This window comes from Haliotis rufescens, unplaced genomic scaffold (assembly GCF_023055435.1).
Source record: "Haliotis rufescens isolate VD_foot unplaced genomic scaffold, xgHalRufe1.0.p SCAF_35, whole genome shotgun sequence".
In the NCBI taxonomy this organism is placed as follows: Eukaryota; Metazoa; Mollusca; class Gastropoda; order Lepetellida; family Haliotidae; genus Haliotis; species Haliotis rufescens.
Window position 1 is genome coordinate 5,074,528 of NW_025964057.1, and position 14,384 is coordinate 5,088,911.

General features: G+C 45.4%; 1 protein-coding gene across 5 annotated transcripts in view; it reads left to right on the forward strand.

Annotated features, from left to right (window-relative positions):
- LOC124127673 overlaps positions 1–14,384 on the forward strand; it is a 187,825-nt gene that overhangs the window by 139,401 nt on the left and 34,040 nt on the right. For 4 of the 5 annotated variants that reach the window (XM_048381021.1, XM_048381019.1, XM_048381023.1 and 1 more), the window contains 2 exons: positions 450–485; positions 1,472–1,615. In XM_048381021.1, the coding sequence (XP_048236978.1) occupies positions 450–485; positions 1,472–1,615 (180 nt within the window). The remainder of the gene's footprint in view (positions 1–449; positions 486–1,471; positions 1,616–14,384) is intronic. The other variant, XM_048381020.1, reaches the window with a different exon arrangement.

Below are 14,384 nucleotides of genomic sequence, written 5' to 3' on the forward strand. Positions count from 1 at the left end.
TAGGTGGTCTCCCCTTGTATGGGCGGTCTCCCCTTGTATGGGTGGTCTCCCATTTATTGGTGGTCTCCCCTTGTATAGGTGGTCTCCCCTTGTATGGGTTGTCTTTCCTTGTATAGGTGGTCTCCCCTTGTATGGGTGGTCTCCCCTTGTATAGGTGGTCTCCCCTTCTATGGGTGGTCTCCCCTTGTATGGGTGGTCTCCGCTTGTATGGGTGGTCTCCCCTTGAATGGGTGTTTTCCCCTTGTATGGGTCGTCTTCCCTTGTATAGGTGGTCTCCGCTTGTATGGGTGGTCTCCCCTTGTATAGTTGGTCTCCCCTTGTGTAGGTGGTCTCCCTTCTATTGGTGGTCTCCCTTGTATGGGTGGTCTCCCCTTCTCTCCCTGTGAGAGTGTTGTCTCTATCTCACTAACCTCAGCTGCTTATCTCTCCTTGCTTTGTTTCCCTCTCAGACTTTCAGGACTATCACAGACCGAAGGCTGAGCAAGGTAAGTGGCGCTTGTAGACTCAGACAGTGTTTCCATGTTGTTGGAGAGAAGAAAAAGTGATACGCAACTGACTTAGAGTAGATTAACATTTATGTACATTCCACAATACATTTATAGAAAAGTTATGCGCTTATGCGTCTGTGAGTATGCAGTGTGAGTGTCTGTGAGTATGCAGTGTGAGTGTCTGTGAGTATGCAGTGTGCATGTCTATGAGTATGCAGTGTGAGTGTCTATGAGTATGCAGTGTGAGTGTATGCGAGTATGCAGTTAGCATGTCTATGAGTATGCAGTGTGAATGTCTCTGAGTATGCAGTGTGCATGTCTATGAGTATGCAGTGTGAGTGTCTATGAGTATGCAGTGTGCGTGTCTCTGAGTATGCAGTGTGCGTGTCTATGAGTATGCAGTGTGCATGTCTATGAGTATGCAGTGTGCGTGTCTATGAGTATGCAGTGTGCATATCTATGAGTATGCAGTGTGAGTGTCTGTGAGTATGCAGTGAGCGTGTCTGTGAGTATGCAGTGTGCGTGTCTATGAGTATGCAGTGAGCGTGTCTGTGAGTATGCAGTGTGAGTGTCTGTGAGTATGCAGTGTGAGTGTCTGTGAGTATGCAGTGTGAGTGTCTATGAGTATGCAGTGTGAGTGTCTATGAGTATGCAGTGTGCATGTCTTTGAGTATGCAGTGTGCATGTCTTTGAGTATGCAGTGTGAGTGTCTATGAGTATGCAGTGTGCATGTCTATGAGTATGCAGTGTGAGTGTCTATGAGTATGCAGTGTGCATGTCTGTGAGTATGCAGTGTGCATATCTATGAGTATGCAGTGTGAGTGTCTGTGAGTATGCAGTGTGCATGTCTATGAGTATGCAGTGTGCATGTCTGTGAGTATGCAGTGTGAGTGTCTGTGAGTATGCAGTGTGCATGTCTGTGAGTATGCAGTGTGCATGTATTGGTATATATTGTATATGTAGGAATACATTATTTGTTTCAGTGCATGACCTTCGTTCTGCACCGCCAAGGTCCGCGCCACCAGTTCTGTCCACGGCTCCGGAGAGTCGGCTCGGAGAAACACTGCATGTGTGCCGCCTCCCTTCACGGGAAAAGACTCTTCCCTTCAAAACTGAGGATGAAGTTGGTGAGTTAGATGAGTTATGTCAGCTGTATCCAAGTTTTGGATGATCAATATGTACAATGAGAACAGGCTGCATAGTAAATAATAATGACACAGGGCTGTATAGGAACTAAGGAGATGACACAAGGCTGTATAGGAACTATAGAGATGACACAGGGCTGTATGGGAACTAAGGAGATGACACAGGGCTGTATAGGAACTAAGGAGATGACACAGGGCTTTATGGGAACTAAGGAGATGACACAGGGCTGTATAGGAACTGAGATGACACAGGTCTGTATAGGAACTAAGGAGATGACACAGGTCTGTATAGGAACTAATGAGATGACACAGGGCTGTACAGGAACTATAGAGATGACACAGGGCTGTATAGGAACTATAGAGATGACACAGGGCTTTATGGGAACTAAGGAGATGACACAGGGCTGTATAGGAACTGAGATGACACAGGGCTGTATAGGAACTAAGGAGATGACACAGGTCTGTATAGGAACGAAGGAGATGACACAGGGCTGTACAGGAACTAAGGAGATGACACAGGGCTGTATGGGAACTAAGGAGATGACACAGAGCTGTATAGAAACTAAGGAGATGACACAGGGCTGTATAGAAACTAATGAGATGACACAGGGCCGTATAGGAACTAATGAGATGACACAGGGCCGTATAGGAACTAATGAGATGACGCAGGGCTGTATGGGAACTAAGGAGATGACACAGGGCTATCTGGGAACTAATGAGATGACACAGGGCTGTATAGGAACTAATGCAATGACACAGGGCTGCATAGCAATGAATAAGATGACACAGGGCTGTATAGAAACTAATGAGATGACACAGGGCTGTATAGAAACTAATGAGATGACACAGGGCTGTATAGAAACTATTGAGATGACACAGGGCTGTATAGGAACTAATGAGATGACACAGGGCTGTATAGAAACTAAGGAGATGACACAGGGCTGTATAGGAACTAAGGAGATGACACAGGTCTGTATGGGAACTAAGGAGATGACACAGGGCTGTATAGGAACTAAGGAGATGACACAGGGCTGTATAGGAACTATAGAGATGACACAGGGCTGTATGGGAACTAAGGAGATGACACAGGGCTGTATAGGAACTAAGGAGATGACACAGGGCTTTATGGGAACTAAGGAGATGACACAGGGCTGTATAGGAACTGAGATGACACAGGTCTGTATAGGAACTAAGGAGATGACACAGGTCTGTATAGGAACGAAGGAGATGACACAGGGCTGTATAGGAACTAAGGAGATGACACAGAGCTGTATAGAAACTAAGGAGATGACACAGGGCTGTATAGAAACTAATGAGATGACACAGGGCCGTATAGGAACTAAGGAGATGACACAGGGCTTTATGGGAACTAAGGAGATGACACAGGGCTGTATAGAAACTAATGAGATGACACAGGGCTGTATAGAAACTAATGAGATGACACAGGGCTGTATAGGAACTAAGGAGATGACACAGGGCTTTATGGGAACTAAGGAGATGACACAGGGCTGTATAGGAACTGAGATGACACAGGTCTGTATAGGAACTAAGGAGATGACACAGGTCTGTATAGGAACGAAGGAGATGACACAGGGCTGTATAGGAACTAAGGAGATGACACAGGGCTGTATAGAAACTAATGAGATGACACAGGGCCGTATAGGAACTAATGAGATGACACAGGTCTGAATAGGAACTAAGGAGATGACACAGGGCTGTATGGGAACTAAGGAGATGACACAGGGCTGTCTGGGAACTAATGAGATGACACAGGGCTGTATAGGAACTAATGCAATGACACAGGGCTGCATAGCAATGAATAAGATGACACAGGTCTGTATAGGAACTAATGAGATGACACAGGGCTGTATAGAAACTAAGGAGATGACACAGGGCTGTATGGGAACTAATGAGATGACACAGGGCTGTATAGAAACTATTGAGATGACACAGGGCTGTATAGGAACTAATGAGATGACACAGGGCTGTATAGAAACTAAGGAGATGACACAGGGCTGTATAGGAACTAAGGAGATGACACAGGTCTGTATGGGAACTAAGGAGATGACACAGGGCTGTATAGGAACTAAGGAGATGGCACAGGGCTGTATAGGAACTAAGGATATGACACAAGGCTGTATAGGAACTAAGGAGATGACACAGGGCTGTATAGGAACTAAGGAGATGACACAGGGCTGTATGGGAACCAAGGAGATGACACAGGGCTGTATAGGAACTAAGGAGATGACACAGGGCTTTATGGGAACTAAGGAGATGACACAGGACTGTATAGGAACTGAGATGACACAGGTCTGTATAGGAACTAATGAGATGACACAGGGCTTTATGGGAACTAAGGAGATGACACAGGGCTGTATAGGAACTGAGATGACACAGGTCTGTATAGGAACTAAGGAGATGACACAGATCTGTATAGGAACTAAGGAGATGACACAGGGCTGTACAGGAACTAAAGAGATGACACAGGTCTGTATAGGAACTAAGGAGATGACACAGGGCTGTATAGAAACTATGGAGATGACACAGGGCTGTATAGAAACTAAGGAGATGACACAGGTCTGTATAGGAACTAATGAGATGACACAGGGCTGTATGGGAACTAAGGAGATGACACAGGTCTGTATAGGAACTAAGGAGATGACACAGGTCTGTATAGGAACTAAGGAGATGACACAGGGCTGTATAGGAACTAATGCAATGACACAGGGCTGTATGGGAACTAAGGAGATGACGCAGGGCTGTATAGGAACTAAGGAGATGTCACAGGGCTGTCTGGGAACTAATGAGATGACACAGGGCTGTATAGGAACTAATGCAATGACACAGGGCTGCATAGCAATGAATAAGATGACACAGGGCTGTATAGAAACTAATGAGATGACACAGGGCTGTATAGAAACTAAGGAGATGACACAGGGCTGTATGGGAACTAATGAGATGACACAGGGCTGTATAGAAACTAATGTGATGACACAGGGCCGTATAGGAACTAATGAGATGACACAGGGCTGTATAGAAACTAAGGAGATGACACAGGGCTGTATAGGAACTTAGGAGATGGCACAGGTCTGTATGGGAACTAAGGAGATGACACAGGGCTGTCTGGGAACTAAGGAGATGACACAGGGCTGTATAGTAACTAATGAGATGACACAGGGCTGCATAGCAATGAATAAGATGACACATGGCTGTATAGGAACTAAGGAGATGACACAGGGCTGTATGGGAACTAATGAGATGACACAGGGCTGTATAGAAACTAAGGAGATGACACAGGGCTGTATAGAAACTATTGAGATGACACAGGTCTGTATAGGAACTAATGAGATGACACAGGGCTGTATAGAAACTAAGGAGATGACACAGGGCTGTATAGGAACTAAGGAGATGACACAGGTCTGTATGGGAACTAAGGAGATGACACAGGGCTGTATAGGAACTAAGGAGATGACACAGGGCTGTATAGGAACTAAGGATATGACACAAGGCTGTATAGGAACTATGGAGATGACACAGGGCTGTATAGAAACTATGGAGATGACACAGGGCTGTATAGGAACTAAGGATATGACACAAGGCTGTATGGGAACTAAGGAGATGACACAGGGCTGTATAGAAACTAAGGAGATGACACAGGGCTGTATAGGAACTAAGGAGATGACACAGGGCTGTATAGGAACTAAGGAGATGACACAGGGCTTTATGGGAACTAAGGAGATGACACAGGGCTGTATAGGAACTAAGGAGATGACACAGGGCTGTACAGGAACTATAGAGATGACACAGGGCTGTATGGGAACTAAGGAGATGACACAGGGCTGTATAGAAACTAAGGAGATGACACAGGGCTTTATGGGAACTAAGGAGATGACACAGGGCTGTACAGGAACTATAGAGATGACACAGGGCTGTACAGGAACTAATGAGATGACACAGGGCTGTATGGGAACTATAGAGATGACACAGGGCTGTATAGGAACTAAGGAGATGACACAGGGCTTTATGGGAACTAAGGAGATGACACAGGGCTGTATAGGAACTGAGATGACACAGGTCTGTATAGGAACTAAGGAGATGACACAGGGCTTTATGGGAACTAAGGAGATGACACAGGGCTGTATAGGAACTGAGATGACACAGGTCTGTATAGGAACTAAGGAGATGACACAGATCTGTATAGGAACTAAGGATATGACACAGGGCTGTACAGGAACTAAGGATATGACACAGGGCTGTATAGGAACTAAGGAGATGACACAGGGCTGTATGGGAACTAAGGAGATGACACAAGGCTGTATAGGAACTATAGAGATGACACAGGGCTGTATGGGAACTAAAGAGATGACACAGGGCTGTATAGAAACTAAGGAGATGACACAGATCTGTATAGGAACTAAGGAGATGACACAGATCTGTATAGGAACTAAGGATATGACACAGGGCTGTACAGGAACTAAGGATATGACACAGGGCTGTATAGGAACTAAGGAGATGACACAGGGCTGTATAGGAACTAATGAGATGACACAAGGCTGTATAGGAACTAAGGAGATGACACAGGGCTGTATAGGAACTAATGAGATGACACAGGGCTGTATAGGAACTAATGAGATGACACAGGTCTGTATAGGAACTAATAAGATGACACAGGGCTGTATAGGAACTAATGAGATGACACAGGTCTGTATAGGAACTAAGGAGATGACACAGGGCTGTATGGGAACTAAGGAGATGACACAGGGCTGTATAGAAACTATGGAGATGACACAGGGCTGTATAGAAACTAAGGAGATGACAAGGCTGTATAGGAACTAAGGAGATGACACAGGGCTGTATGGGAACTAATGAGATGACACAGGGCTGTATAGGAACTAAGGAGATGACACAGGGCTGTATAGGAACTAAGGAGATGACACAGGGCTGTATAGGAACTAATGAGATGACACAGGGCTGTATAGGAACTAAGGAGATGACACAGGGCTGTATAGAAACTAATGAGATGACACAGGGCTGTATAGGAACTAATGAGATGACACAGGGCTGTATGGGAACTAAGGAGATGACACAGGGCTGTATAGAAACTAATGAGATGACACAGGGCTGTATAGGAACTAAGGAGATGACACAGGTCTGTATAGGAACTAAGGAGATGACACAGGGCTGTATGGGAACTAATGCAATGACACAGGTCTGTATAGGAACTAAGGAGATGACACAGGTCTGTATAGGAACTAAAGAGATGACACAGGGCTGTATAGGAACTAAGGAGATGACACAGGGCTGTATAGGAACTAAGGAGATGACACAGGGCTGTACAGGAACTAAAGAGATGACACAGGGCTGTATAGGAACTAAGGAGATGACACAGGTCTGTATAGGAACTAAGGAGATGACACAGGGCTGTACAGGAACTAAAGAGATGACACAGGGCTGTATAGGAACTAAAGAGATGACACAGGGCTGTATAGGAACTAAGGAGATGACACAGGGCTGTACAGGAACTAAAGAGATGACACAGGGCTGTATAGGAACTAAGGAGATGACACAGGTCTGTATAGGAACTAAGGAGATGACACAGGGCTGTATGGGAACTAATGCAATGACACAGGTCTGTATAGGAACTAAGGAGATGACACAGGTCTGTATAGGAACTAAGGAGATGACACAGGGCTGTATGGGAACTAATGAGATGACACAGGGCTGTATAGGAACTAAGGAGATGACACAGGGCTGTATAGGAACTAATGAGATGACACAGGGCTGTATAGAAACTAAGGAGATGACACAGGGCTGTATAGGAACTAAGGAGATGACACAGGGCTGTATGGGAACTAATGCAATGACACAGGGCTGTATAGGAACTAAGGAGATGACACAGGGCTGTATAGGAACTAAGGAGATGACACAGGGCTGTATGGGAACTAAGGAGATGACACAGGGCTGTATAGGAACTAAGGAGATGACACAGGGCTGTATAGGAACTAAGGAGATGACACAGGGCTGTATGGGAACTAAGGAGATGACACAGGGCTGTATAGGAACTAAGGAGATGACACAGGGCTGTATAGGAACTAAGGATATGACACAGGGCTGTATGGGAACTAATGCAATGACACAGGTCTGTATAGGAACTAAGGAGATGACACAGGTCTGTATAGGAACTAAGGAGATGACACAGGGCTGTATGGGAACTAATGAGATGACACAAGGCTGTATAGGAACTAAGGAGATGACACAGGTCTGTATAGGAACTAAGGAGATGACACAGGTCTGTATAGGAACTAAGGAGATGACACAGGGCTGTATAGGAACTAAGGAGATGACACAAGGCTGTATAGGAACTAAGGAGATGACACAGGGCTGTATAGGAACTAAGGAGATGACACAGGTCTGTATAGGAACTAAGGAGATGACACAGGGCTGTATGGGAACTAATGCAATGACACAGGGCTGTATAGGAACTAAGGAGATGACACAGGGCTGTATAGGAACTAAGGAGATGACACAGGGCTGTATGGGAACTAAGGAGATGACACAGGGCTGTATAGAAACTATGGAGATGACACAGGGCTGTATAGAAACTAAGGAGATGACACAGGTCTGTATAGGAACTAAGGAGATGACACAGGGCTGTATGGGAACTAATGCAATGACACAGGGCTGTATAGGAACTAAGGAGATGACACAGGTCTGTATAGGAACTAAGGAGATGACACAGGGCTGTATGGGAACTAAGGAGATGACACAGGGCTTTATGGGAACTAAGGAGATGACACAGGGCTGTATAGGAACTAAGGAGATGACACAGGGCTGTATAGGAACTAAGGAGATGACACAGGGCTTTATGGGAACTAAGGATATGACACAGGGCTGTATAGGAACTAAGGAGATGACACAGGGCTGTATGGGAACTAAGGAGATGACACAGGGCTGTATAGGAACTAAGGAGATGACACAGGGCTGTATAGGAACTAAGGAGATGACACAGGGCTGTATGGGAACTAAGGAGATGACACAGGGCTGTATAGGAACTAAGGAGATGACACAGGGCTGTATAGGAACTAAGGATATGACACAGGGCTGTATGGGAACTAATGCAATGACACAGGTCTGTATAGGAACTAAGGAGATGACACAGGTCTGTATAGGAACTAAGGAGATGACACAGGGCTGTATGGGAACTAATGAGATGACACAGGGCTGTATAGGAACTAAGGAGATGACACAGGTCTGTATAGGAACTAAGGAGATGACACAGGGCTGTATGGGAACTAATGCAATGACACAGGGCTGTATAGGAACTAAGGAGATGACACAGGGCTGTATAGGAACTAAGGAGATGACACAGGGCTGTATGGGAACTAAGGAGATGACACAGGGCTGTATAGAAACTATGGAGATGACACAGGGCTGTATAGAAACTAAGGAGATGACACAGGTCTGTATAGGAACTAAGGAGATGACACAGGGCTGTATGGGAACTAATGCAATGACACAGGGCTGTATAGGAACTAAGGAGATGACACAGGTCTGTATACGAACTAAGGAGATGACACAGGGCTGTATGGGAACTAATGAGATGACACAGGGCTTTATGGGAACTAAGGAGATGACACAGGGCTGTATAGGAACTAAGGAGATGACACAGGGCTGTATAGGAACTAAGGAGATGACACAGGGCTTTATGGGAACTAAGGATATGACACAGGGCTGTATAGGAACTAAGGAGATGACACAGGGCTGTATGGGAACTAAGGAGATGACACAGGGCTTTATGGGAACTAAGGAGATGACACAGGGCTGTATAGGAACTAAGGAGATGACACAGGGCTGTATGGGAACTAAGGAGATGACACAGGGCTGTATAGGAACTAAGGAGATGACACAGGGCTGTATAGAAACTAATGAGATGACACAGGGTTGTATAGGAACTAAGGAGATGACGCAGGGCTGTATGGGAACTAACGAGATGACACAGGGCTGTACAGGAACTAATGCAATGACACAGGGCTGCAGAGCAATGAATAAGATGACACAGGGCTGTATAGAAACTAATGAGATGACACAGGGCTGTATAGAAACTAATGAGATGACACAGGGCTGTATAGGAACTAATGAGATGACACAGGGCTGTATGGGAACTAAGGAGATGACACAGGGCTGTATGGGAACTAAGGAGATGACACAGGGCTGTATAGGAACTAATGCAATGACACAGGGCTGTATAGGAACTAAGGAGATGACACAGGGCTATATAGGAACTAAGGAGATGACACAGGGCTGTATAGGAACTAATGAGATGACACAGGGCTGTATAGAAACTAAGGAGATGACACAGGGCTGTATAGGAACTAATGAGATGACACAGGGCTGTATAGGAACTAAGGAGATGACACAGGGCTGTATAGAAACTAAGGAGATGACACAGGGCTGTATAGAAACTAAGGAGATGACACAGGGCTGTATAGAAACTAATGAGATGACACAGGGCTGTATAGGAACTAAGGAGATGACACAGGGCTGTATGGGAACTAAGGAGATGACACAGGGCTGTATGGGAACTAAGGAGATGACACAGGGCTGTATAGGAACTAATGCAATGACACAGGGCTGTATAGGAACTAAGGAGATGACACAGGGCTATATAGGAACTAAGGAGATGACACAGGGCTGTATAGGAACTAATGAGATGACACAGGTCTGTATGGGAACTAAGGAGATGACACAGGGCTGTATAGGAACTAATGAGATGACACAGGTCTGTATAGGAACTAAGGAGATGACACAGGGCTGTATGGGAACTAAGGAGATGACACAGGGCTGTATAGGAACTAAGGAGATGACACAGGGCTGTATGGGAACTAAGGAGATGACACAGGGCTGTATAGGAACTAAGGAGATGACACAGGGCTGTATAGGAACTAAGGAGATGACACAGGGCTGTATAGAAACTAAGGAGATGACACAGGGCTGTATGGGAACTAAGGAGATGACACAGGGCTGTATAGGAACTAAGGAGATGACACAGGGCTGTATAGAAACTAAGGAGATGACACAGGGCTGTATGGGAACTAAGGAGATGACACAGGGCTGTATAGGAACTAAGGAGATGACACAGGGCTGTATAGAAACTAAGGAGATGACACAGGGCTGTATAGAAACTAATGAGATGACACAGGTCTGTATAGGAACTAAGGAGATGACACAGGGCTGTATGGGAACTAAGGAGATGACACAGGGCTGTATAGAAACTAATGAGATGACACAAGGCTGTATAGGAACTAAGGAGATGACACAGGGCTGTATAGAAACTAAGGAGATGACACAGGGCTGTATGGGAACTAAGGAGATGACACAGGGCTGTATAGGAACTAAGGAGATGACACAGGGCTGTATAGAAACTAAGGAGATGACACAGGGCTGTATGGGAACTAAGGAGATGACACAAGGCTGTATAGGAACTAAGGAGATGACACAGGGCTGTATAGAAACTAAGGAGATGACACAGGGCTGTATGGGAACTAAGGAGATGACACAGGGCTGTATAGGAACTAAGGAGATGACACAGGGCTGTATAGGAACTAATGTGATGACACAGGGCTGTATAGGAACTAATGAGATGACACAGGGCTGTATAGGAACTAAGGATATGACACAGGGCTGTATAGGAACTAAGGAGATGACACAGGGCTGTATGGGAACTAAGGAGATGACACAGGGCTGTATGGGAACTAAGGAGATGACACAGGGCTGTATAGGAACTAATGGAATGACACAGGGCTGTATAGGAACTAAGGAGATGACACAGGGCTATATAGGAACTAAGGAGATGACACAGGGCTGTATAGGAACTAATGAGATGACACAGGTCTGTATGGGAACTAAGGAGATGACACAGGGCTGTATAGGAACTAATGAGATGACACAGGTCTGTATAGGAACTAAGGAGATGACACAGGGCTGTATGGGAACTAAGGAGATGACACAGGGCTGTATAGAAACTAATGAGATGACACAAGGCTGTATAGGAACTAAGGAGATGACACAGGGCTGTATAGAAACTAAGGAGATGACACAGGGCTGTATGGGAACTAAGGAGATGACACAGGGCTGTATAGGAACTAAGGAGATGACACAGGGCTGTATAGAAACTAAGGAGATGACACAGGGCTGTATGGGAACTAAGGAGATGACACAGGGCTGTATAGGAACTAAGGAGATGACACAGGGCTGTATAGAAACTAAGGAGATGACACAGGGCTGTATAGAAACTAATGAGATGACACAGGTCTGTATAGGAACTAAGGAGATGACACAGGGCTGTATAGGAACTAAGGAGATGACACAAGGCTGTATAGGAACTAAGGAGATGACACAGGGCTGTATAGAAACTAAGGAGATGACACAGGGCTGTATGGGAACTAAGGAGATGACACAGGGCTGTATAGGAACTAAGGAGATGACACAGGGCTGTATAGAAACTAAGGAGATGACACAGGGCTGTATGGGAACTAAGGAGATGACACAAGGCTGTATAGGAACTAAGGAGATGACACAGGGCTGTATAGAAACTAAGGAGATGACACAGGGCTGTATGGGAACTAAGGAGATGACACAGGGCTGTATAGGAACTAAGGAGATGACACAGGGCTGTATAGGAACTAAGGAGATGACACAGGGCTGTATGGGAACTAAGGAGATGACACAGGGCTGTATAGGAACTAAGGAGATGACACAGGGCTGTATGGGAACTAAGGAGATGACACAGGGCTGTATAGGAACTAATGCAATGACACAGGGCTGTATAGGAACTAAGGAGATGACACAGGGCTATATAGGAACTAATGCAATGACACAGGGCTGTATAGAAACTAAGGAGATGACACAGGTCTGTATGGGAACTAATGAGATGACACAGGGCTGTATGGGAACTAATGAGATGACACAGGGCTGTATAGGAACTAATGCAATGACACAGGGCTGCAGAGCAATGAATAAGATGACACAGGGCTGTATAGGAACTAAGGAGATGACACAGGGCTGTATAGGAACTAATGTGATGACACAGGGCTGTATAGGAACTAATGAGATGACACAGGGCTGTATAGGAACTAAGGATATGACACAGGGCTGTATAGGAACTAAGGAGATGACACAGGGCTGTATGGGAACTAAGGAGATGACACAGGGCTGTATAGGAACTAATGAGATGACACAGGGCTGTATAGGAACTAAGGAGATGACACAGGGCTGTATAGGAACTAATGGAATGACACAGGGCTGTATAGGAACTAAGGAGATGACACAGGGCTATATAGGAACTAAGGAGATGACACAGGGCTGTATAGGAACTAATGAGATGACACAGGTCTGTATGGGAACTAAGGAGATGACACAGGGCTGTATAGGAACTAATGAGATGACACAGGTCTGTATAGGAACTAAGGAGATGACACAGGGCTGTATGGGAACTAAGGAGATGACACAGGGCTGTATAGAAACTAATGAGATGACACAAGGCTGTATAGGAACTAAGGAGATGACACAGGGCTGTATAGAAACTAAGGAGATGACACAGGGCTGTATGGGAACTAAGGAGATGACACAGGGCTGTATAGGAACTAAGGAGATGACACAGGGCTGTATAGAAACTAAGGAGATGACACAGGGCTGTATGGGAACTAAGGAGATGACACAGGGCTGTATAGGAACTAAGGAGATGACACAGGGCTGTATAGAAACTAAGGAGATGACACAGGGCTGTATAGAAACTAATGAGATGACACAGGTCTGTATAGGAACTAAGGAGATGACACAGGGCTGTATAGGAACTAAGGAGATGACACAGGGCTGTATAGAAACTAATGAGATGACACAAGGCTGTATAGGAACTAAGGAGATGACACAGGGCTGTATAGAAACTAAGGAGATGACACAGGGCTGTATGGGAACTAAGGAGATGACACAGGGCTGTATAGGAACTAAGGAGATGACACAGGGCTGTATAGAAACTAAGGAGATGACACAGGGCTGTATGGGAACTAAGGAGATGACACAAGGCTGTATAGGAACTAAGGAGATGACACAGGGCTGTATAGAAACTAAGGAGATGACACAGGGCTGTATGGGAACTAAGGAGATGACACAGGGCTGTATAGGAACTAAGGAGATGACACAGGGCTGTATAGGAACTAAGGAGATGACACAGGGCTGTATGGGAACTAAGGAGATGACACAGGGCTGTATAGGAACTAAGGAGATGACACAGGGCTGTATGGGAACTAAGGAGATGACACAGGGCTGTATAGGAACTAATGCAATGACACAGGGCTGTATAGGAACTAAGGAGATGACACAGGGCTATATAGGAACTAATGCAATGACACAGGGCTGTATAGAAACTAAGGAGATGACACAGGTCTGTATGGGAACTAATGAGATGACACAGGGCTGTATGGGAACTAATGAGATGACACAGGGCTGTATAGGAACTAATGCAATGACACAGGGCTGCAGAGCAATGAATAAGATGACACAGGGCTGTATAGAAACTAATGAGATGACACAGGGCTGTATAGAAACTAATGAGATGACACAGGGCTGTATAGGAACTAATGAGATGACACAGGGCTGTATAGGAACTAATGTGATGACACAGGGCTGTATAGGAACTAATGTGATGACACAGGGCTGTATAGGAACTAATGAGATGACACAGGGCTGTATAGAA